Genomic DNA, 26,523 nt, shown 5'->3' with positions numbered 1-26,523 from the left:
TGAGGTACTCCTGTGGCCAGATTGTGTAGGACCAGCTCGGATGTCAAACCCACACCAGTGCTGGTATCCAGATTATCAATGACCAGTTACAATAGCTGTGGGCCAGCTTATCTCAGAATGGGATACAATGGCTTTATGACACTGTTTCAAAGCAGATCAGCTCAAGCATGTGGGTCGGAGGGGGTGCAGTGTTATACTGATAAGTGGACCCAGATTGTAAATTTGGCTCGATGTTCTAATTACTGAAAATATATTGCATATCTTCTCAGGCCATGAAATTTCATTTCTTCTCTTTCCCTTCTTCTGGGTGCTTCACCTTTTCTTGTCTGGCTGCGTATACTGGGCAAACATGAAAAGCAAAGAAACCCTAAAAAAATAAGGATAGCACTTTCAATTTTCTGAAAATCTCAATACAAAAAGCATATTATACCTAAGCAATATAGATCTCCACAAATAATCTAATGTGTTTTACTGGATATCCAAGACATCAAGGCCAATTAATTTTCAAGTTATTCCCCTTGGGAAATGAAGACCATTTAAAATAATTACTGAAGTCCTAAGTAAACAGTTACAAGCCTTATCAGTTCCTTTTTTTATTTTAAATTTACTCACTGAGAAGACTGCTTATCATTAGTAACATGTGAAACTTATTTATTATTTGTTGATCAATCTTCTTCTTCTTCTTCTTCTTCGTAGTGTTTATACCAAGCTAGCAGAGTCTGGTTGTTGTTTGGGTCTGTCAAGGGCATCTTCATAGATGGCATTAATGAATTCCAGATCCTACTTGATACGGTCCATCCATCACATTTTGGGCATGCCACGAGGTCAGGAGCCATTTTGTCCATGTGCATAGCTGTTCTTGCCATCAAGTCCACTTTACTGTGCATGATGTGACCGTACCATCTTAATCTTCTTTCCCCCAGTTTGTCTGAGATGGGTGTAACTCCACATTGCTGTTGAGCTTCAATGTTTGTTGCATGGTCAAATTGGGTAAGCCCACGGGACTATTGTAGCATACACATTTCTATCACTTGGAGAGCCTACTCATGCTTCGTTGTCGTTCGCCAACACTCCAACCCGTAAAGTGTGACAATGATCGTAAAAGGGGGTGATGTTCTCACTGCACATTGGACATTGTTGGAGACAGTTTGATGCAGCAGTTGGACCTATCAGACATAGACTTCAGGGACATTGTGAGGTCCCTGAAGCCTAAATCTGTTGGGTCCAACTGTTGATCAGTATTTAATTTAAGTATTAGGAATAGTTTATGTTCATCATCTTACAAAAAGCCTGCCTGCTCCCACAATAGAAAGGGGAACTTTTAGAGGAAAAAAAATTTTTCTTCAACATCTGAGATTAACCAAAAAATAGTGCTCCAGGTACCTTCTACAGAAAGAAGAATTTTAGTTTAGCTGGTAGAGAAGTGTCATTTTCATATTGAATAAAGAAATGTAAATGCAAATGTAGCATTACTGTAATTAGTTCCGGATGATGCCCAATAATTTTGTTTCAAGAGTTTCTCATATGGCCATCATTTTTCCTATTGGATAAGACTTTTAACTGTTTCCTGTATTTTTTCACAGCATTAAAACTTTATTCAGAGTTGCAATTTTGTTAAATTCATAAAATAAATATCAGAAGTGGCACTATAATAACCTCCAGATAACTATAAATTGCCCAGTCAATTGTCTTCATAGGCTAAACTGAGACTGTTGAATGTATTATATATACATGCAGCTGTCTGAAGCAAAGGTCATTCCCATTTTCAAGAAGGGTTGTAGGACAGATGCACATGATTATAGGACTATGTCACCAACACCAGTCTGTTGAAGAATTGTGAAATACATTTCATGCTAATATATTATGACTTTATTGGGGAAGAAAAAATCTCTTCCACAAAAATCAATATGGATTCTGGAAACAGAAATCTTGCAAAACCCAGGTAGTACTAGTAGAAGAGATAGAGAAGATCTAACAAAGAACAGTGCATGTCGTGGGTTGTTTAGTTGGTGTGAGGTCTTGTAGAGATGCTTAATGACCTCCAGTGGTAAGTGTTACAAGAGAGGCATTGTGCATTACAGAGTGGTTTACTTTTGAAATTCCGAGAGAATATGTTCTGGGAAGTGTCAGACAACAAATTACTTCCTCCCACATATGTCACGTGGAATGACCACAGTCAGAAAATTTAAGACATTAGAGTTACATTGAGGTTTACCGACAACCGTTCTTCCCACAATCCATTTGCGAGTGGAACAAGAAAGGTAGTGGTACAATACGTACCCTCCACCACACAGCAATAGGTGGCTTGTGAAGTATGATGTAAATGTAGGAGAACATAGGATCAAAACTGATAGCAGCTGGATGAATTTGCAGTGGTTGTGACTATTACTGACAATCACAGTTGCTGTGCCATGCTATGAAAAAATATAAAGAAATGTGGGAGATATTTTTAAGTAATAACATAAAGCATACTTAGGTAACCTTCCAAAAAGTGATGGCAGAGAAATGTGGGAAATATGAACTCATAGATGAGCAGGCTGTCCCAATGGTATGCTATACGGTGTGAGCATTCCTGAGCATCCTTCATTTCATGTTCACCTACTGGCTACCCACTAAGCAGCCCAATTACACATATGAATCTCTTAGTGACCCCTGCCTGCATGTACTTGACCAGTGCAGATGGGTAGAAGGGTCGCATGTGTTATGGTCCGACTGCCTGCACGTCGGCTGTTAAATTTGTATTCTTGCAGGTGGGCACTCAAGTTGAAATAGCCTGGTCTGATAGTGTGGAAGCTGAAGGTCAATGTGCTGCTTATCCATCGTGAAGGACAAATGGACTGACCAAATAACAAAATATGTGGCTCAGATATAGGGGATGCATGGAGGCAAAAGCATGTGCATGCCCCCCCCCCCCTCCCCTCCCATACACATAAACACAAAATATAGAATGGGTAAGAGAAGCAAGCAAGGATGTGGTGAGGTGAAGAGAGCAGTGGAGCGAAGTAATAACTGACAGAATATATCTACTAACTGTCGGATTATTCCACCTACAAGTTTTACCAGTTTCCAAAATGCAGGATGAATGCTAGGGGAGAGAAGCAGCAAGGGAATGGGACAAGAATATGGCATCAATGAGTCTGGCTTACCAGGACCAGTGGAAGTAGCATGTAGCTTGCGATGAAGGGGCAGAGTAGGTTGGAAGGGAGAGGGGGAAGATAGAACCAATGATACTGGAGATGGACTGAAAGATAACACTGAACATTGCCATTTTCAGTCATGCCCTTTACCCAACTGTGACTCATCCCATTCATACTCAGCAGTATATTTAGTTACATCCCACAAGTTCCTTATTTCAAATCTGATGCCAACTTCCTTTGATTAGTCCCTTACAAAGAACACAATCCTTTCTGTGGTGGAGAGAGTAGCTACCAACAACATTAAAATGAACACTGATCTGATAATCCTTCCTACATACCATACCACTGTTACAATTATCCATAGTAATTAACTGGCAGAAGATATCCACTAACAGTCTGACTGTTCCATCTACAAGGCCTGCCAAAGTGATCTCATCCCAGTAGCCCAGCATAATATCAAATACCTGCTCAAACTCTAGTCTATTCCAGAACCTCTGCCCCAGAATCCATCTCTATTTCCCTTTCCACCCCAACTATCCACACACATATCCAATTTCTAGACTAGTCTCAAAATCTATGAACCTAATGACACTGGATTCCCCATTGCAGCTTGTTACTGTGCTCCACAGAAAGACTCTTGCCTATTATTGGTCAACATCCCCAATCCGATGCTCTAATAACCTAACTTCCCATGTCAATCTAACTTCCTATACTAGGAACACAATCCACACATCTTTACACCACTCTACAACCAAAATCCCTGAAAGCCAGTGGTGATGCCCTCTCCCTAAAAACCACCATCCCATTTACCCGTGACCTTGCCACTATTTAGCACTACTGCCCAGTGTCCTGCTGACTCCAAACACACCAACTCCTTCTGTACGTGCCTAACCAAGCATTTGCTTATGCAGAACTACTTTTCCTTGGAGGGGAAGGTATAAAAACAAATACTCACATGGCCATTGGCATAACCGGGGCATCCTCATATACTACCTGGTGCATGGTCCATCTAGAGGAAATCTTTCTAGCCATCTAGTGTTCTTAAATCCTTGTCTGTTTTTTGTTCATTGATTATATCTTCACAGACTAGTTCCACAGCCAAGGCACTTTGTTCTCATTCTTCTACAGCCTCAATACAGACATTCATTTCACATGGTATTCTTTAACTAAATGGACCACCTTCCTGGACACTGTTCTTCATCTCTCTAATGGCTTCCTAAAAAGCACCACCCATATCAAGGCATGCAACCATCAACAGTACGTACTCTTCAATAGCAGCCATCCTCTTGAGGCTAAGAGTCTCTCCTATACTGTCTAGCCAGTCATGAATGGCCCAATGGCTATAATGAGCACTCCCTTGTACAGTATTCTGAAGGTCTTGTGGCAGCCACACCCAGACATGTGTGAGCCATACTTACAGCCAGCATAAGATAGTGGTATGCACAGATTTACTTTTAGGCAAAGTCTTGGCACTGGTGCTACACACATTGGCATGCACAAGACAGCAGAGACCAGTGCAAACTGAGCAACAAATCAATGTGTCTGTTGCTTGCCACAGGCCACATGGTTCTAGCTTAAAGTGATGGGATTATTTAGACAGTGCTTTTGATATGTCCATCTCATTACATCATGACCACGAAGTACACAGTGCCCCATGGATTGGAAGACAGTTGTAGGTTCCATCTGCTCAAATGTCCGTAATCTTTCCTGCAGTTATGTGATTGGACCACATGCTCAATCACTGAGGAGTGCACACCCTCTGGGAACAGTATTTGAGCACATCTATTGTGCAACACTGGTTACAGCAACCCCACAATTGTGAGAGCACAGACTTTTGGCATTAGAAATTATTGTTAATTGGTTGTGTGTTTCCTTGCTACAATAAATATATCATTGTGCGGACATGTTTTCTGTCAGTTACCACCACCAATTCCTATGCCCTGACCATAGTGCATGGGTGCAGCCCTAAAACTGGCCCACTACACCATTAACTTGTAAGTGGCAATCCTACTCATTCCCACTTCCCTGGTGACCCTGACGTGATCAGCAGGCTGAACACATGGTGACAAACTCTCATCGCCTTGTGCGACATGGAACTGTGAGTGGCACAGTGCCGGTGTCTTCATGAGCAAACAGTAACTTTAGCAAATGAACACTTCTGTGCTAGCCTGTAGATGTGCGTGAAAAACATTTGAACTTTGAGTATTTACTTTTTAATTAGTGACTTTTAGTGTTGAGTTATTTTTATTGTGTGTTTTTCCCTTATGTGAGGACTTGATTATAAGCCAAGTTGGCAACTTTTGAGGAACTGCAAAAGACTGTAGAAGAAGTGCTAGCATTCAACCAGAGGCTTGAGCGCAAGTTACAGGTATGCCGTGCATGCATGGATACTGTGCAGCTAGAGACAGTTCAGGAAAATTTCTGCGTGACACTTCCTACTGTTGCTGCCTACTGTTACTGCCCTGCTGATGCAGTCTTCATACTTGTATAAACAGTTAAAGCAGGAGCTGATCCATCAGGTTTTGCTGTTGCAAGAGCAACAAGTGCATCAGTTGCTGCTCCAACAGGAATGCAGCAGTAGGAGGACATCTCAATTTCAGTGCCGTCTGCGGAGCCTAGCCCAATTCGGCATGGTCCCAAACATTCTGTTGGGCACTTTCTGAGTGTGCCACCTCCAAGCACAGGTGCAAGCAGTGATAGCCATACAGACCAACATGCAGCTGGACACTGTTGCTGACCTGGCCTGTTGAGAATGGTGTCCTGTGTCACAGCTGGGCTGCTTATGACACTGTTCCCCCACCTCCATGGTGGTGTGCCTCCTGCACCCACTGCCTCAGATGCTGACCTGTACCAGCTAGTCCAGAACTTGGCTGCACAGGTGACAGCTCTCAGTTCACAGGTCAGTCAGTTGGCACACTTGCAAACAAAGGGGAGCAGACACTGTAGTGGCAACCAATCCAGCCACTGTTGAACTGGCCCGTGGAATAGGCAATGCAGTACTAGCCATTCTAGCGGCACACTGTAGATGTCGGATCATCTGCCAAATGACTTTTGCTGGTATGACATCCACTTCGGAAATGACGTGACAAAGTGCCAGCCACCCTGTTTGCACCCAAATGCCAGCTACAACCAGACTTAGGTGCACCCGATTGCAGTGCTATATCAAAGCAACTCCTCATGGCAGAATGGGTCGGTGATGTCACATACTTTGTAAACACAGGTTATGACCTGTCAATATTACCACAAGCCATGCTGAGGGGCCGCAGGACCCCCAAGGTGTTATATCTCAAGGCTGCAAAAAATTCAGCAATCAAAATATGGTATACACCAAAAAAATTTGGATCTCAGACCATGCCACACATTCATATGGATCTTTCCTGTGATTGACTTCAGTGAGCTAATCCTGGGTGTGGATTTCCTTGGACACTACAAACTGCTTGCCATTATTGCAAATGCCCAACTAATAAATGCAAGTTTGAATATTGCAGAATAGCAACAGTTGGCTGCTTTTTTTAGTGTAAAACAAGTTAACTACCCCAGACCATATATCAACATCCGTGCCAATTTTCCGGAGTTCACTCGCCCACCTAGTGTTACTAGGGATGTGAAACATTCAGTGGTCCACAACACCATAACTACGTCTGGTTCTCCAACTTCATGCCGTCCACACTGACTCATGCCAAGCAGGCTCACTGTCAAAGGCTGAGTTTAGACCTTGGTGCGACAGGGCATTGTCCAACCATCAAGCAGACAATGGTCATCTGCCATCCACTTAGGCCCCAAAAATGATAATTCGTGGTGCCCATGTTGAGACTGTCACAGTTTGAATTCACAAACAGGTGCTGGACCAATGTCCCACACCACACCTTTAAGATTTTAATCATATGCTGGTGGGGTCAGTAATTTTCAGTAAAATCGACTGTGCGAAGGCGTTTATGCAGATTCCAAAAGAAGCAGCAATCATCACGTCATTTTGGCTCTTCAAGAGCATATACATAATATTTGGAATTCAGAATGCTGCCCAGACCTGGTAGCATTTCCTGGATAGTATCTTGTGAGGTTTACCATGTTGTTTTGAGTGTCTTGAGGACATCTTTGTCTTCTCAAAGGCACCTGAGCTCCACCATCACCACCTGACAACCATCTTTTAGTACATGCATGAGGCTGCCATCATTATTAACCCCTTGAAGTGGCTATTCTGTGCCTCAGATATAAAGTTTCTTGAACACTTAATCATGCTGAGCAGATCCACACTGCTAGCTGACAAGGTACAGGCAAGGTTAAACATCCTACACCCACTGACGCATAAAGAGTTAGGCCACTACTTGGGCATGTTAAACTTTTATCAGTGCAATCTCACTGATGCTGCTGCTGTGTTTGAGCCACTGAAAGCAGCTCTATGCAGCATCACTGTGAAGAGAAGGACCCCTGTGCACTGGACAGACATAATAGAAAACAGCTTCTCTGAAACCTTGCAGAAGCGACACTGCCTGTGCACTTGGTGTACAATGCTGAAATGGCCACGGCTGTTGACAGTAGCCAGACCACCATAAGTGCAGTGCTTCAGCAGCAGTCAGTGGTAGCTGGCAGACACTCAGTTTCTTCTCACAGAAGCCATCAACGTTGAGTGCCTATGACCAAGAGTTACTTGTGGTGTAAAATACTTCAGCCTGACAATAGAACCCCTGCCTTCGTTATTTATACTGACAAGCCCATCATTCACGTGTTTCAAGTCAACAACATCAAATATTTGCCATGCTATTCCTATGAGTTGGAGTACGTGTAACAATTCTCCACAGACATTTGTCATATTTCTGGGATAAACAACATTGTCACTGACTATTTGTCCTGTGCTTGCACCATTGGCTCTCCTCTTGTGAACTTCAAGGATGTTCCCCAAGAACAATAGAGTGATGAACAACTGGACAGCTGCCACAATGACACCTCCAGTGGTCTGCAACTGAAACTAGTGCCTATTCCCATCTTCAAGCAGATGATTTGGTGCAACATATCAACAGGAACACACTTCCTGTTTCTCCCGGAGAAATTCTGGCACAGTGGTCTCAACTGCCTCTGTGGACTGCCACACCATGATGCCAACACTACCGCATCACTCATCACCACACGTTTCATCTTGCCAGGACTCTGGAAAGACTGCCATCATTGTGCACAGTCAGGAGGCACATCTATCTGCCTGTTGGCACTTTTCCTGATATGACACAGTACTTTGTGCATGTGCACATGGATATCGTGGGCTCGTTTCCACTATCCAGTGGCAAATGGTACTTGCTAATGGTGGTGGCCCATTTCACTTATTGGCTGGAAGCAATGCCCATAGCTGACAACACTACTGAGACCATCACCACAACCCTTGTTGATACCTGGGTGGCACAGTTTGGATGCCCCAGTCATGTCACAACAGATTGAGGTCACCAATTGGACTGCATGTTTTTAACTCACATTGCCCGACTGTGTGGCATGTAGTTGCACAGAACCACTAGCTACCATCCAGCTTCTACTGGCATAGTGGAGTGGTTTCATAGGAGGCAGAAAGCCACCCTTATTTGCCATGACACTGCCTGGATGGAAGCACTTCTGCTGATACTCTTCGACCTGCAAATGTCATCGGAGGAAGAGATCGGTGCTTCACCTGCCAATCGGGTCTATGGACAACAACTTACTATTCCCGGAGTTTTCATGGAGGATGTACCACTGCTACAAGATGCCTCTAACCCACTAATGGCAGAACCTCAGGACACCCCCCCCCCCACACACCCACACACACACACACACACACACACACACACACACACACACACACACACGACTGGCCTCCTATCATGTACTCTGACACAGCAAGGCACCAGCAAAGTATTTGTACATGCCAATCTGCAGTGTCATACACATGTAACATTGCACACCATCATGGTACAGCCACCATTTTGGCTGCCCTACTCAGGGCCAAACCATGTGATCACCTGCAGTGAGAAAACATTCGACATCGAGTACAATGGCAAGCTGACTAAAGTATTGAGTGACTGAGTGAAGCTAGCTTACATCTTGTCTGTTCTGGCAGCTGGCCACTCCTTTGATTCTGTGGAATATGATTTGTTGACAGACAATGCTTGCCCAACTTCTGGACAGGGGGCCCTCCAGCCACACTCCCACCTGCAACAGTCACTGATGCACGGATGCCATCAACTTTCACTGTGCCACCATGTACTTTTTGGCGTACCACACTTCACCCAGGCAGCTTGTGCAACTGCCTTGACCATGCTCACCACAGGCATATCAACCATCCCTAACCCAGCCACTAGCAGATTACATCACACCTGCTGGCCACCATATCCACTTCAGATACCCTTGCTGCATAATAAGTCATGCTGTGTTATGCAGCCCGCATGCTCCCTAGCCATCATACGGGGTTAGAATTCACTCTCCAAGCTACCACTTGCTGTAGAGATTCAACTTCCAGTGGGTTGTGTCATCAACTGAATTCCAGCAGAGTTCTGGTCATCATCTCCTGTCTCACCATCATCTTATCCATTGCAGTTCCTGGATCCACATTTGTGTCTCTCTGCCTCCGCTGTGTCAGGTGTTGAGGCCACATTATCTTCCAAACTGGTTTCCATGTTTGTGTCCCCATTGAACTCCAGACTTCACCCACCGTTGTCACCAGGCTAGCCTGATGCAGTTCTGGGCCCCACTTTTGAGTCGAACAGATGTCACGAGTTAAGATGATTCATGCAATCCTCCTGCCTCTGCTGTTTTGTGTGTTGTGTCTTGGCTGAATCCCATGCCACACTTACATGTCAGACTGTGTCAGTGAACTCAATGAACTGTTAACAGTGCTACTTTATGAATGTTCTATACCCATGTGCATTAAAAGTGCAACTCATAAACTCTTTGTTTCGTCATTGTAACTGTCTATCAGACTTTGCTTGTGTGTCAGAATCCTCAGAGACAAACCACATATGACTATGGACTGTGTGCATCCTGGCACCGCTGTCAGTAACTGGCTATGTGCGGACACACCTATGTGCTGATGTTAGTGAATGCTGCCCAATCAGCGCGGGCTAGCCCACTGCTACATTACTACTGGCATTATCGTAAAGCGCGTGAACTCCAAACATGCTAGCTGCGAGTAGCTCACTGACACACTCTCACAGCTCCCAAGGTCCATTCTTCAAGGGAGGATCTGTGTGGCAGCTGCACCAAGAAATGGTGAGCTGTAGTTATAGTCAGCACAAGCTAGTGGTGCCCAGCATTTGCTGGTGCCTCCACAGATTCATTATGAAGAATTCTTGGCAATGGTGCGACATGCATGGACACACACAAGAAAAAGTAGAGATTACTGTGAGCTGAGCATCAGACCAGTGAAGATGTGTTTCCAGGTGTATGATTCTGCTTGCAGCAGGCCATGTGGGTTGAGCTTAACACGAACTCCCGACAACACTTATGGGATTATTTAGACAATGCTGTCTGTTCATCGGTCTTGTTACATTGTGATCACAAAGTACACAGCAACCCATAGGTCTAAAGAAGGTTATCAGTTTCATCTGCTCATCTGCCTATTGTTTTTTCCCACAGTTATGCAATCAGACCATAAGCTAATCAGTAGTTTTGGAAATATTGTCAGAGACCATTGGGAAACTATGAATCCAGACCATACAGTAACATACTCGACTTTTCAATAAACAAAGTAACTTAAAAGATAATTAGTATTGAAGTTTGGATACACTAAAGATTACCATGCTGTTTGTGACATTATAGCTCTTTAATTACCAAGTTTACTATCATTCTTTGGTTGCACTAATTTTTCTGGACTGAATGGTTCCCATCATTAATCAGTTAAGCCACTATTTAGGAATTTCCATAAATTATGATCATACTTCCAAATATGGCACCTGTGATCATAAATAGGTAATCCCAAGTGTAAACATAAAAAAAGATTTAATAACATTTCTTAATTTACTAACTACTTATTATGTAAACTAGATTATTGCCTGACCTATAGCTCAACCATTCTAGTAAATTTCGACACACAGTTCTACAAACAAATATATATTTTCCAGAATCCTAAAGTGTCCTTTATAAAAACCTCCTCCAACTCAAAAGCCCTCAGTCTGTATACATTAAGCTCACAAGTAACAAACTATTATCAACTGACTGTGCTTCTTAAACTGTGATGTTGAGATGAGGAGTTTTATAATGAGTGTTGTCACTGAAATTTCTCCTGAAACTGCCACTGAATGTGTGGCTGTCCTGGTTTTTGTGCTATGTAAACAACAGAGTTAAGAAAGTGGTTCTCATCATATAGGTTGATTTAAAGTTAATAGATAGATGAATAAGTAAAACCAAAAACAATCACATTGCAGTCATTATTGTATAACATTGTTCAATAACCAAAAAGTCTTCAGTTGTGAGATGACAAACTCGTGTGCTATCAAGAACAAAAAGATGAGGGTTGAGATAGTTGTTTACAGTTATTTCCTGCAGGTAACTGGAGAATTAAGAGGATTTGTGAAAATGGCACAGAAGATATGTTTGAGAACTTGGTTTGGAAGCTGACCCCAGACTGTGAAGACTGTAGTAAGAGTGAAGCAGGGAACTAGTAGGATCAGTGCTTACAAGTTAGTGGTGCAGCGGGCTGATTTTATTGCCAAACCCATGCACTGTGCTCAGAGTGTCTGACAGGGTGATTGTAACTGACAGAAAACATGTCCACCCAATGATATATTTATTGTGGCATGGAAGTACACAACTAATTAACAATAATTTATAATGGTGAAAGTCAGAGTTCCAGCATGTTCTGTTTTACTATGTCACTCAGTATCACTTTGGACTATAACAACTTAACCATACTCTGACTGGGAGTTTAATTATCTTTCATCATACCCTGAAATGTGGAACATCTTTCCTACAGTCCCTGCCACTTCCTGCAAAATGGTATTCTGATACCCACCCAATCTATGATATATTCTTTTTCATCCTTATGCAACACCTGCTCTTAATCCCATGTTACATGGCTCTTATCAATGTGGAAGATCTAGGTGTAAGACTTGTCCTATACACCCATCCAGCACATCCTGTTGCAGTTTTGTCATGGACGTATCCTACCCCTTCACAGGCAGAGCCATCTACGAAAGCTGTTAAGCTGCACAGCCTTTTATGTTGACATGACAACCAACAAACTGTCCACCTGAATGAATGGTCACTACCAAACTACGTCCAAGAACAAGTTAACCACCCAGTGGTCGAACATACTGTTGACTATAACATGCCTGACCATAATGTCTACTTCAAAACCTATGCCATCAGAATCCTTGAGTTTTCTCTCTCAAAACCAGCTTCTCGAATTGAGTAGATGGAAAATGTTCCTACAACACATCCCAGGATTCTACATTGCTCATATTGTCAATCTCCGTTAGCCCCTGTCCCACACCCACTTCCACTTCTATTTCTTTTCTCAAAGCCCCTTTTCTCTTCATTCCCACTATTAAGTCTACAGTTTCCATGTACCTTTGTTTCATCTTCTCCTGTCGCCCTCCTCATCTCACTTTATGCTACACTACATGTGACTCCCACTGCTTATGCTATCCTAGGCTCACTGGTATTACATTCCTGTCCTGTACTTTTGCTGTCTCTCCCTCCCTCCCATCAGCTTTCCCTCACTCCACCCCATTCTTCTCCTCCCTGTATCCTTCTTCCACTCATCCATTGCTCATACATGCTGCTAACTCCTCAGGCTGTAGCACCAAAACAATGTAGACATTATTTAAGAAGGTTTTTTTTTTGTATTCCACCTATAAAGGGTGAAAAAGCAAATGAATGGTTTTTTGAAAGTATGTCACTATTAAGACAATTTTGAAGCTAGTCTTTTGAAAATTGGTATTTGGTTTCTCTGCCAGAATAAAGAAATACATGTTTCAGGAGTTTTGGGAATTTATCCTCATGGGGGGTGAAATAGTGGGTTAAATTTTTTTGAATAAATTATTATTAAATAACTACTCTAGTATTTTTAAAGCTACATTGATGAAAATTGGTGTTTACTTATCAGTTAAAGACTAAAAAGAAGCACATGTTTCAATGATTTTTTGGAAATTAAACCCCAAACAGCGTGAAATAAGGAATGAAATGTTTTAGGAAAATATTTCATTTTGAAAGATTGCTACTTGATGTAAAGAAGACATGTTAATCTGCAGGCAGGCACAATTAAAGAACCCTTACCTAGAGCTTTCAGCCACAGCCTTCATCAGCAAAAGAGAAATACATACATACTATTCATAGACACAAGCAAGCACACCTAATGCACACATAACCGCCAACTCCAGCATCTTGGGCCGGAATGTAAGTCTCACATGAGATGCAAACAGCAATCTGGAGATGGTGCAAAAGGGGAAGGGATAGTAGTGTATGAGTGGGGAGAAACATAAATGTTGTCTGGTTATAACGATACAGTCTTCCCCAAAGTTCATACAAAATGTCTCATACCACTTTTTTTATATGCAACCAGATAGTTATCGGACAATTCAGTGCTTCCTAAGGCCTTGTATGTGTGTATTTATACATATTATTCTGTCTTATTTGATAAAAAACTTGATACTCATTGCGAAGGCATGTGGGATGTTCTGGAAGGACGTGTGTTGTCATAATTATTGGTGGATTGTTGACACTGATAAGCTTATGTACATGCACTAAATTAAGTAACTAGTCAAGAAATTGAAGTAATAAGTCCTTAGCAATAAATAACTAGAGACTGCAGAGATGTTAGCATGAAAAATCAATGCTTCTAATTAACAAACTGGTAATCTAAAAAATACAGTAACAGAAGACCTCTCTATCTTGAGAAACAGCTTAAAAGTTATTACCAAGCGATGTATTTTCATTTGTTATCTATTTTTATGTCTTCATCTGTAATTAATATTCTTTGTAATTACATTTCTAATTAACTCTCCAGTTGTTTACATCTCACAGTCTTCCAATTTCCAGAATTTGAGGCCATATTTGTGCATTTTATGTATGCAATTGGATAAAGCACAAGCTCTGTACTACCAGTGAATATTAGTAACCAAATCCAAACTGTAATTAATTATGTAACTAAAATATATAAGAGACATTATTGTAATCAAAGTTCAGAATGATTTTCTTATGGAAAACTAAATATATTACTACAAAAGATTGTCATTGAAAATTGTATTTTATACCTCATTTGGCTGTAATATCAGTTTCTTTATGTTTTGTAAATTTTAATTGTAACATCAAAATTGTACAAAATTAATAATGCTTTATTTTAGAAGTTATTGTTAAAATTCTATATAAAGCGATGCTGAGAGGGGTCAGTTTTGAAGCTACTTTTGGAAGTCAAAGAGATCAGTGAAGTCTGTCCATCTTTTGTTTACATGACGAGTGTGCAGTTTGAATGTCAATTACTGTGAATAAATTTTGTGATGCATGAAAATTTCGCATTCATTCGTCAATAGACCAGACAGAAGAAACTTAAGTTAAGTAACATTCAACATGAATCATTACATGTTGCAGCATGTGGGGACAAAAGTGCCAACACAGGTAGCATCAGGAGGTTGTGAGTCAGGGAGGTGGGGGAAAAAGGAGCAAAAAAGGAGAGGAGAAGGCAAAGATGGGCATGCATTGGCAAAGGGTGGCAAATAAACAGGGTGGGAGATGAGAGTGGGGAGGAGCTGATAGTGCAGAGGGGGTGGAAATTGTTGAGTGAAGGGTGTGGGGACAGTGTCTTATCGAAGGTTGAGGCTGAGATAATTACAGAGGCAGTGTAACTCCCATCTGCACTGTTCAGATAAGCAGGTGGTGGAGGGTAAGATCCAGATGGCTTGAATAGTGAAGCAGTGATTCAAATCAAGTATGTTATGTTCAGATGCATGTTGTGCTGCAGTGTGGTCTACTTTCCTCTTGGCCACAGTTTGGCTGTGGACATTCATCCTGGTGGACAGCTGGTTGGTAGTCATGCCAATATAAAAAGCTGTGCAATGATTGCAGCAGAGCTGGTAAATAACTTGGCTGCTTTCACATGTGGCCTGTCCCCTGATCGGGTAGGATAAACTTGTGACAGGAGTGGAATAAAAAGTGCTGGGTGGATGTAGTGGGCAGGTCTTGCACCTGGGTCTTCCACAGGACTATGGGCCTTGTGATAAGGGATTTGGATTGGGAGTGGCATACAGATGGACTAGGCTCTTGTGGAGGTTGGGTGGGCACTGGGACACTATTTTAGGCGGGGTAGGAAGTACCCTGCATAGGACATTCCTAATTTCAGGGCATGACGATAGGTAATCAAAGCCCTGGTGATGGATATGGTTTACTTGTTCCAGTCTGTGTTTTTGTGGGCTAGGTTTAGAGGATAGTGACTGCCTGTGAAGGCTTTGGTGAGACCTTCAGCATACTGAGCATGGGAGTTCTTGTCACTGCAGATAAGCCATCTCATGGTGGTCAGGCTGTATGGGAGAGATTTTTTGACATGAAAGGGATGAAAGCTGTTGAAATGCTGGTACTAGTCATGCCAATATAAAAAGCTGTGCAATGATTGCAGCAGAGCTGGTAAATAACTTGGCTGCTTTCACATGTGGCCTGTCCCCTGATCGGGTAAGATAAACTTGTGACAGGAGTGGAATAAAAAGTGCTGGGTGGATGTAGTGGGCAGGTCTTGCACCTGGGTCTTCCACAGGACTATGGGCCTTGTGATAAGGGATTTGGATTGGGAGTGGCATACAGATGGACTAGGCTCTTGTGGAGGTTGGGTGGGCACTGGGACACTATTTTAGGCGGGGTAGGAAGTACCCTGCATAGGACATTCCTAATTTCAGGGCATGACGATAGGTAATCAAAGCCCTGGTGATGGATATGGTTTACTTGTTCCAGTCTGTGTTTTTGTGGGCTAGGTTTAGAGGATAGTGACTGCCTGTGAAGGCTTTGGTGAGACCTTCAGCATACTGAGCATGGGAGTTCTTGTCACTGCAGATAAGCCATCTCATGGTGGTCAGGCTGTATGGGAGAGATTTTTTGACATGAAAGGGATGAAAGCTGTTGAAATGCTGGTACTGTTGACGATTGGTGGGTTTAATGTGGACAGTGGTGAGGATGGAGCCATCAGAGAGGAGGAGGTCAAAATCTAGGACAGTATTACACTGGTTGAGGATGACATGAAGCAGATGGGAGAGAAGGTGTTGAGGCTTTGAAGAAACAAAGGTAGGGTGTCTTGGCTCTGATCAGCTCATGAAGATATCATCAATAAACCATAACCAGGTTAGGGGTTTAGCATTTTGGTGAGGAAGTTCTCATCTAGATGGCCCATAGAAAGGTTGGCATAGGAGGATGCCATGGGGGTGCCCATGGCTGTGCTGCAGAGTTTTTTATTTACCTTCCTTTCAAAGGAGAAATAGTTGTGGGTTAGGATAAAGTTAGTAAACTATATGAGGAATGAGGTATGGGTCTGGAGTCCAAAGGATGTTGGGAAAGGTAATGTTCAATAGTGGTAAGATTCTGGGCATGAAGGATGTTGTTGTATAGGGAAGTGGTGTCAACAGTCACAACCAGGGATCCAGGAGGTAAAGGGGTGGAGATGGTGGAGAGTTGAGGAAGGAATTGGTTAGTGTCTTTGATGTAGTAAGCTAGATTCTAGGCAATTGGTTGTAGGTGTTGGTCAATGAGTGCTGAAACTCTTTCAGTAGTGGTTCAATAACCAGCCACAATGTGGCATTCAGGATTTTTGGGTTTGTGGATTTTAGGGAGGATGCAGAAGCACTGCAAAACACATCCCCATGGCACAGGCATCCCAGAACCACTGCTGCTCCCTTCACTAGATACTACTACTGTGCAATCCATACTCCATAAATCACATCTCTGAAAATGAATCCTTTGCTTTCCAGCACCTGGAGGAGCATTCTAGACACCACCTCCGTAAGTTATCCAATCTGCTGACATCCTACTGCCACCTTGGTGCACCATTATCTGACCCCTATTGTACCCACAATGTTCCTCCTCATCCACCACTGCCTAGCTGACATTTTCAACTGCCCACATCCCCCAAAACTCCCAAACAGCTCTCCACCAAATTCAGAGCCAAACATTCTGTAACACTGTTAACCTTTGCATCAAAACCATCAGCTCCACAGAAGTTTCAGTCCTATCCAAAAGCCCCATCTTTAGCCCTACACCCAAATTTAACCATGCTGGACTTGTCAAAGACCTACTCTCCTCCCAATTCCTGCAGTGGAACCCCTTTCTTGCTGCCAATCCCTCCAACCAAAACCACCCTCATTCCAGCATTGAACCCACCTCTTCTAGTTCGTAGCCTCCCTCCCACCCAACCAACCACCTAATGGTCACCTTCCAGGAATTCCTTACCTCCATCTTAGACTCACGATCCTTTCCAGGTCCCTTCTTTAGAACACCAACTTTTCAGTAGCCACGCACAACCTCAAAACAAATCGTGACCTAATCATCCTACCTGCAGTCAACGGTTATGAATCACAGTGACTACCTGGCAGAAGGCCTCTGCCAATTATCAGAGTCCTCCACCTATAAAGTGAGCCAGAGTGATCTCATCCCAGAAGTTCAGCACAATCTCCAATACCTACTTAAAGCATTACGCTCTTCTCAGAACCTCTCACCTGAATCCATTTCCCTCCTCACCCCTATGACACCGCACACTCCCACTTTCTACATGCTCCCCAAAATCCACAAACCCAACAATCCTGGATACACCATTGTGACTGGTTATTGTGCCCCAATTGAAAGAATTTTGGCCCTCATTGATCAACACCTACAACCAGGCGCCCAGAATCTAGCCTCTCATGTCAAAGACACCAACAACTTCCTTCACCAACTCTCCACCTTCCCCATCCTTTTACATCCTGGATCCCTACTCGTACTGTTGAGGCCACAGTCATGCTCATGGTCTTACCAATATTGAACACTACCTTTCCCAATACCCTTAAAACTCCAAACCATTACCTCATTCTTCATAAACTTTACTAACTTTATCCTAACCCACAACAACTTCTCCTTTGAAGACCAAATGTAAACAAACCTGTGGCACAGTGATGGGCCCCACGTGGCACCCTCCTATGCCAACCTTCTTGTGGGCCGCCTATATGAGACCTTCTTATCCAAAATGCCAAACAATAATCCGGTTCAGGTTTATTGATGATATCTTCATGAGCTGCTCAGAGCCAAGACACCCTCTCCCATCTGCTTCATGTCATGCTCAACCAGTGTGATACCTTCCTAGATGTTGACTTCATCCTCTCTGATGGTTCCATCCTCACCACTGTCCACACTAAACCCACCAACCATCAACAGTACCTGCATTTCAACAGCTTTCATCCCTTTTGCGCCAAAAAATCCCTCCCACACAGCCTGACCACCCTGGGATGGCATATCTGCAGTGACAAGAACTCCCATGCTCAGTATGCTGAAGGTCTCCTGAAGGCCTTCACAGGCAGGCACTATTCCATAAACCTAGCCCACAAACATATCTCCTATGCCATTTCCCCTCACACTACCAATCCTTCCTCCTCACCCAAGAACTAGCCACAAAGGAGTGTCCCCTTTGTCACTCAGTACCACACCAGACTGGAACAAGTCAACCACATCCTTCGCCAGGGCTTTGATTACCTATCATCATGCCCTGAAATGAGGAATATCCTACCCAAGGTACCTTCCACCCCTCCTAAAATGGTGTTCTATTGCCCACCCAACCTTCTCAAGATCCTACTCCATCTGTATGCCACTCCCAAACCAAATCCCTTATCACAAGGATCATATCCCTGTGGAAGACCCAGGTGTAAGACTTGCCCAATACATCCACCCAGTACTTACTATCTCACACCTGTTACAAGTTTATCCTACCCCATCAGGGCCGGGCCACATGTGGCTACTTCACTACTCACACCACCTGGATCGTTCTCTCCACCACCAGTTTTTCTGAACTCTCGGCTCCCATAATTATCCTGGCCTGAACCTTTAGTAACATACTCTCCCCACGCTCAACACCAAACAGTTTTCATCCTGTTTGTCCTACCATCTCCTCCCTAAATTCTCATCACCCACCCTGTTTATTTGCTGCCCTTTGCCAATGCACTTGTCCATCTTTTCCTGCTCTCTTCCTTTTTTGCTCCTATTTTCTCTACCTCACTGCCCCACAACCTCCTGATGCTGCAGCTGTTGGCATTCTTTTCCCTGCACACTCCACCAGATAGCTTTCATCTCTATCACCCCACCTGTACAATAAAGTAGATGAGCTGATAATGTATTTAGATGATCTCAAAATAAGAATAAGATTGATATACTTTGTCTGTCTGAACACCATGTAACTGTGGGGATGGAAAATGTCAGTATAAATGGGTATAATTCAGCATCTTACACTTGTAGATCTAGTATGGATAAAGGAGGAGTTGCCATTTTCATAAAACAATGGTATAAATGTTGGAGTAAGCAAATTTTGTGTTGATCAGCACTTTGAAGTTTGTGCATGTGAACTTCAGCTAGATAATGTTGTGTTGACATTAGCAACAGTGTACAGATCTCCACTAGGAGATTGGGGGCTATTCATAAAAAAGTTTGACTCCCTATTATGCTGTCTGTCAGACAAAAAGAAGTATTTTCTGTGGTGATCTCAATGTTAACTTCCTAAGCAATTCTGATAGGAAAAGTGAACTAGAAGTGTTGTTAACAACATATAACTTAGAGTCAGTGATCAATTTTCCTACATGTATAGCTCAGGAGTGTAGTACTATAATAGATAATGTATTTGTACAGCAAGAGGATGTAGAACGAACACATGCTTTCCCTGTGGTAAATAGATTATCTGACCATGATGCACAACTGATTAACTTACAAAACCTAACAGGGTGTACACTTCAGAAACCATTAAGTAAAAGTGTGAGGGTGCTCAACCCAGTACCTATAGATCACTTCAGAGAAAGTTTAGGAAATGTAAACTGGGAAGATGTATATAATGAGCCAAATGCTAATGATAAATGCAGCATATTTCTTGATAAATTTATATCTCTTTTTGAACATTGTTTTCTAAAGAAAATTACTAAATGTAACACCACAAACTTTTCAAAGAAACCTTGAATTACTACAGGTATTAAAGTGTCTTCAGAAAGAAAAAGAAAACTGTTTGAGACAGCAAGAACTAGTAAAGATCCAGAAGTATTTTTACACTATAAAAATTATTGTAACATACTGAGAAAAGTTGTAAGGAAATCAAGAAATATGTATGTTAGAGAAGAAATTAACAACTCCAGCAATCAAATCAAATCAATCTGGAATGTTGTTAGAAGGGAGACAGGAAAAGTAACCACTGGGCTAGGTAGTGTTACTGATAAAGAGAATGAGACCATCTTAACCAACAGTACACAGGTATCCAATGTATTTAACAATCACTTCTTAAGTGTATGAGAAAACATTGGTGAGAACAGTTCAAAAGAAAAAGCCAGGCAGTACATGGAAGAGCCAGTTTTGAAAAATTTTAGTCAGATTAAGTTTCATCTAACAACCTCTTGTGAAATAAGGAAAATTATTAAAGCTTTGAAAAATAAATGTTCTGTTGGAGTAGATTATATGTCTAACAAGCTATTAAAACAATGTGGAACAATTACAGCTGATGTTTTGAGTCACATACGTAATGCATCTCTGACTCATGGTATTTTTCCAGACAGGTTAAAATATGCCATTGTCAGGCCTCTCTACAAAAAGGGGGAAACCACAGATGTCAATAATTACTGGCCAGTATCCTTGGTTACAGCATTTTCAAAAATCTTTGAGAAAATAATGTACTCAAGAGTGGTTAGTCATCTCAACAGTAATGGGACACTTAGTAAATCACAGTTCGGATGTCAGAAATGCTGTTCCACTGAAACAGCAATATATAATTTCACTGTCCACATAATAGAGTCTTTAAGTAGTAAAATGTCACCAATAGGAATATTCTGTGACTTATCTAAAGCATTTGAGTGTGTGAACCATGACATTATGTTAGAGAAATTACAATTTTATGGTATAAATGGAACAGCGTATGAGTGGTTTAAATCATATCTACAGAGCAGGAAGCAAAAAGTCTCTTTATATGCTTCAAGTGATTCAAAGGAGTTTGCCACTTCATCTAACTGGGGTGAAATTACATTAGGTGTTCCACAAGGTTCGATCATGGGTCCCCTCCTGTTTTTGATATATGTGAATGACCTCCCTTCTTATGTAAAACAAGATGCCGAACTGATACTGTTTGCTGATGATTCAAGCATAATTATTAATCCAGTAAAAGAAAGTCTGATAGAAAATGATACAAATAAGGTCTTTGGAAAAGTTATTAATTGGTTTTCTGCGAAGGGACTTGCTCTGAACTTTGAAAAAAACACATTACATCCAATTTTCTGCTGCAAAAAGTATAATTCCTTCAATAAATATAACACATCAAAAGAAGTCAGTAGCCAGGGTAGAGCATACTAAGTTTTTGGGTGTACATATAGATGAGCATCTTAATTGGAAAAGTCATATTTTTTATCTCCTAAAGCAACTAGGTTCAGCAACTTTTGCAATCAGAGTAATTGCCAATTTTGCGGATGTACAAATTAGTAAGCTAACATACTTTGCATACTTCCACTCTCTGATGTCATACGGAATAAGATTCTGGGGCAACTCAACACTTAAGCAAAAGGTATTCACTGCTCAAAAGAAAGTAGTTAGAGTAATGTGTGGGGTTCATAGTTGCACATCTTGTAGGTGTCTGTTTAAAAGGTTAGGAATTCTTACAACTGCTTCACAGTACATTTACTCTGTAATGAAATTTTTTCTCAACAGCATTGACCTGTTTAAAATCAACAGCGACATTCATGATTACAATACCAGAAAAAAGAAAGACCTACACTATCCTTTACTTAACCTATCTTTGGCACAGAAAGGGGTAATATATGCAGACTTTTTGATAAATTACCAGATGAAATAAAATGTCTGACAGACAGCAGTAATAGTTTCAAAAACAAATTTAAATCATACCTCCTTGACAACTCTTTCTATACCATAGAAGAATTCTTGAATATGAGTAAATAAATCTGGGGATATAATATATGCATTTTATGCCATTTAACGGAATGAGATAGATAATAGAAATATTTAGGTATAATACTATAATGCAAAAAAAAAAAAAAAAAAAAATTGTTTCCTGTGCACATTTCTTGTGCATTCGACACGTTCCACATCATAACAGTTCTGTGCTATTGATCAATGGAACATGTAACTAACTAACTAACTATCTCTTCCCTTTACCTGCCATGTCCAGACTGCTGTTTAAATCTCATGTGATAGTTGCATTCCAGCCTGAGATGCAAGAGCTAGTGGTCATATGTGCATGAGGTGTGCTTGCTTATGTATATGAATGCTGTATGATTCTCTTTTGCTAATGAAAGCTGTGTCTGAAAGCTGTAGGTAAGTGTGTTTTAAATGTGCCTTCCTGCAACTTAATGTGCCTTCTTTATACTAAGTAGCAATCTGTCTTTTCCTACATTGTTGATATTCCTACCTTGAGTTTCAATTTTTTCATTTTGAAAGAATTTTTAAAAAAAATCTGTTAAAATTTGAATTCAGCTTCTCAATTAGAAAACGTGTTTCACTGGTTTTGGAAATTTAACATCTAATGTGGTAGAACAAGGACAGACTGATTCACTGGCTCATCACTGCCTAGCCCAAACTGCTGAGGGTAGAAAATTGAAATTTTGAGGGTGTATAATAATTATGTGTTATTTATGGTTGTGTACAATAATAATGTGTTATTAATAGTTATTAAAAGTAGAGATCTGGCAGAAAAATACATAAAGACTTAATATAGGTCAAGTGTACATTTTAGAGACTTTGACATGTTAAGCCACAATATTTGGAAGCGGCAGCAGTCAAAAAATCAGGCCGATGACCAGCGGAGTTTGGGAAACTACAGTTAGCCCTTTGAGAAATCAACTGAGCAGAGGGCAATATTTCCAAGAAGAACAACAGCCAGTGCAGTTTGCACATCAGCAGTCAATGCTCCAGGAACTGTCATCATACTGAACTCATGTGACTGACATGTTGTGACGATGTAGAGGAGAGTGACATGGCAATGCCTGACCGCACCAGCATAGAGGTAAAACAGAGCTATGATTAATTGGGGAAGCTCAGGCACATGTACTATATCACAAGGTGTTATGAAATGCAATAACTTTTGAAGAATAGAAACAAGGTTTGCTCAAAAGGCTTAAAAAGCAGAATGGTTGCCACTTTTATGGAGAGCAGTTGAACGACATGTCCCAAAGACGTAATGAAACAATAGAAAGCTTTGTGGATAGAATACAAAATGTTAATAGTAACACTTGCCAATTGTCAGCCAGTGATGAAACCAATAAGTGTATTCCACAAGAAGTAGAGAATAGGACCTTAGATACTGTTTTGTGATGACTGCCATCTGAATCATCATACTGTGTTAGGGCAGAATTTCGAAGAATTTAACTGATGCAGTCAACATTGCTACAGCACTAGAGGAAATAGATGCCATGATGAGGTACAAGGAAAGAAAAATTGTATTTTCCACAGGTTTTTGTTGTTTCAGGTGCAATCAGCAGGGCACATTGCAAGAAACTGTCAGCAACCACAGTATACAAATTGTCCAAGGGTGGGTCATACATATCATGAGAGTAGCAATACAGGGAAATTTGCAAATACGGGTCTGTTAAACAAGAATGGGAACCCTGGAACCACTGCCAAGTGTTCCATTAAAATTCTATGCTATTAGAGTGCATGCAAAGGCAGAGTGCTGGTTACCAGGCACTATTAAGGGTTAGTTGACACAGGGGCTCACATGTCAGTCATAAGTAAACAGTGCACTGATATTAGGAGATATGGCCCTCCAAGATACAAGTTAAGTGATGTAGGCGGAGATGACATATGTTCAGTAAGCTGCATGTCACTGATCTTTTGCATTGAGGGTGTAAGATTCCAGGAGATTGTGGAAGTCATATCAAGGGTAAGCAATAAATATGATGTCATCCTAGGGTTATATTTCTTGAATAAACATCACACAATAATCAGCCTTGGGCAGCAAACAGTGGAGCTTAGCAGGATATTGTTTCGATTAGGTGGCACAGCTGTCAAGGAAGCTCTGCTGCAAGATCCCTCTCCCAGGAAAGAGGAATCAACTAAACTGTGAGAAATGTGCTTGAAGGTAGAGTCACTGGATAAAATACCATTCAGAACAGGAAAGCTACTTTGAGTGGACATTAATGTTGTTTTACCCGCAAGCACACTATGCATAGTGGAACTGTTAGTGGAAAATGATGAATTATACACAGCACATTGTTTTGTGCACAGGGGTATAGTTTGTGCTACATCAATTGATGGAGTACAGCAGGTACTGGTGCATATAGATGATTTTGGGACAGAAGACAAGGAGTTACAAAAGGGAATGTTAGTAGTTAACTCAAGTGCCTTAGACGAAGATGATGTTGATTTGATTCTTGAGTTTCTCCCGGCGTATTTGATAGTCAAAATATCCATGGGTGTGCTGCCGGTCTATAGTGACCGGCAGCACACCCGTGGATATTTTTACCATGATGTTGATTGGTCAGCCGTAGGTAATAGTGACAAACCAGCTGCATGCAAACCTGCATTGTGCCAGAAGGGATCACACTTAAAAAGAAACAAACAAAATATATAGAAGCAGTGTTTGACGAGTTTCAGGATCTGTTTAGTTCACAGGGATCGCTACCAAAAGAAACATCACCCAACACAGTATTCGAACTAGAGATAACACCTCAATTTGCAGGAGACCATACAGAGTTCCTCACCAGTTATGATAGATGAGCAATTAGAGGGTGGTATAATATAGAATTAGTACTCACCATACAGTGCAAATAATGCAGTTGTGCCAAAGAAATCTGTTGATTGTGCAAAACATTTTAGATTCTGTTGTGATTATAAGGATTTAAATAGCAAAACAATTTTGGATTACCGGATATCATAGATACCATTGACCATCTTGGCAACAGTAAATATTTCTCCACAATTAAGTTGAGGAGCGAGTACCATCAAATAGAAGTTGCACAACAGTTCAAAACTAACTCCTTTCACCACCCCTTCAGGTCAATGACAATTCTTAAGGATGCCTTCGGGACTGAAAAATGTGCTTACAACATTCCAAAGATTGCTAGATGGCGTGTTATGTGTGTTAAAACCTCGACAATCCAGGATATATCTCACTGACATAATTGTATTTTCAAAAGACATCAACGAACATGCGATTCACTTACTAGAAGTTTTCCAATGCCTCAGGGATGCTAAATTAACATTAAATTTGTAAAGTGTCACTTTGCACTGAAGGAAGTAATTTATTTAGGTCATGTTGCCAGTGAACACTGAATCAAAACCTATCCATGGCTAACAACCACAGTTAAAGATATTTCAACACTGCACTCTATCAAGGAAGTGCAGCAAGTTCTAGGCCTATCAAATTATTTTCGAAAATTTGTAAAAGATTATGCAGAAATAGCGTGACCTCTCATGCAGTTATTGAAAAACGGCACTAAATTTCACTGGACAACAGAATGCAACACAGCATTTGAAACACTGAAATACAAATTAACACATGTTGTTGTTGTTGTGGTCTTCAGTCCTGAAACTGGTTTGATGCAGCTCTCTCCTGTATTAATCTATCCAGATTTCAATGAAGAATTCATCCAGTCCTGCGATGCATCTGGACATACTATTGGAGCAGTTTTGGGCCAAAACATTAATGATGCAGAAAATCCAGTAGCCTACATGTCCAGATGATTAAATGCATGAGAAAAGAATTGCACAACAATGGAAAAGGAGTTACTGAGTGCCATTTATGGTACAACACATTTCAGGTGCTAACTGAATGGAAATAAATTCAATATGATTATGGACCACGGTGCTCTCAAGTGGTTACTTGGGCTAAAAGACCCATCAAGTTGCTTGACACACTGGTCCCTATGCCTCTCTGAAATGGACTTTAAAGTCATTCATAAACCAAGGAAGAAACATTCCAATACAGATTGTCTTAATAGAAAGGTAGCAGTGTTAGAAGCAGTAGGTCACAATGCAGGAGAATGGCAAAAAGCACAGGCTTCAGATGCAAATTGCTGAAGATGTGCAAACATCAGCAGTTTTGCATACAGGATGGGTCCTGTGTCAAACAACTAGACTCAGAACAAGAATTGTGGCTCCCAAATACCTCTGACAGGAAGTCATGCAAGAGGCCCATGATCACATTCTTTCAGGTCATGGTGGTCAAAGAACTACTGAAAGATGCATTGCAGAACATTTGTGGTGGGAGACAAGAAAGCATGATGTAGCACAATATGTGCGC

General features: G+C 41.4%; 1 protein-coding gene across 1 annotated transcript; it reads right to left on the bottom strand.

Annotated features, from left to right (window-relative positions):
* Positions 1-665: 665 nt before the first annotated feature.
* Positions 666-1,695, bottom strand: LOC124545880. The gene is made up of 2 exons (XM_047124841.1): positions 1,657-1,695; positions 666-1,004 (listed from the first exon to the last, which is right to left on the bottom strand). Exons 1-2 carry the CDS (start codon positions 1,693-1,695, stop codon positions 666-668), a joined length of 378 nt encoding a protein of 125 aa, XP_046980797.1.
* Positions 1,696-26,523: the final 24,828 nt, after the last annotated feature.

The sequence above is a fragment of the Schistocerca americana genome, chromosome 8 (genome assembly GCF_021461395.2).
Source record: "Schistocerca americana isolate TAMUIC-IGC-003095 chromosome 8, iqSchAmer2.1, whole genome shotgun sequence".
Taxonomy (NCBI): Eukaryota; Metazoa; Arthropoda; class Insecta; order Orthoptera; family Acrididae; genus Schistocerca; species Schistocerca americana.
The sequence above is the reverse complement of the archived record's forward strand: the minus strand, read 5'-3'. Positions and strand labels throughout refer to the sequence as shown.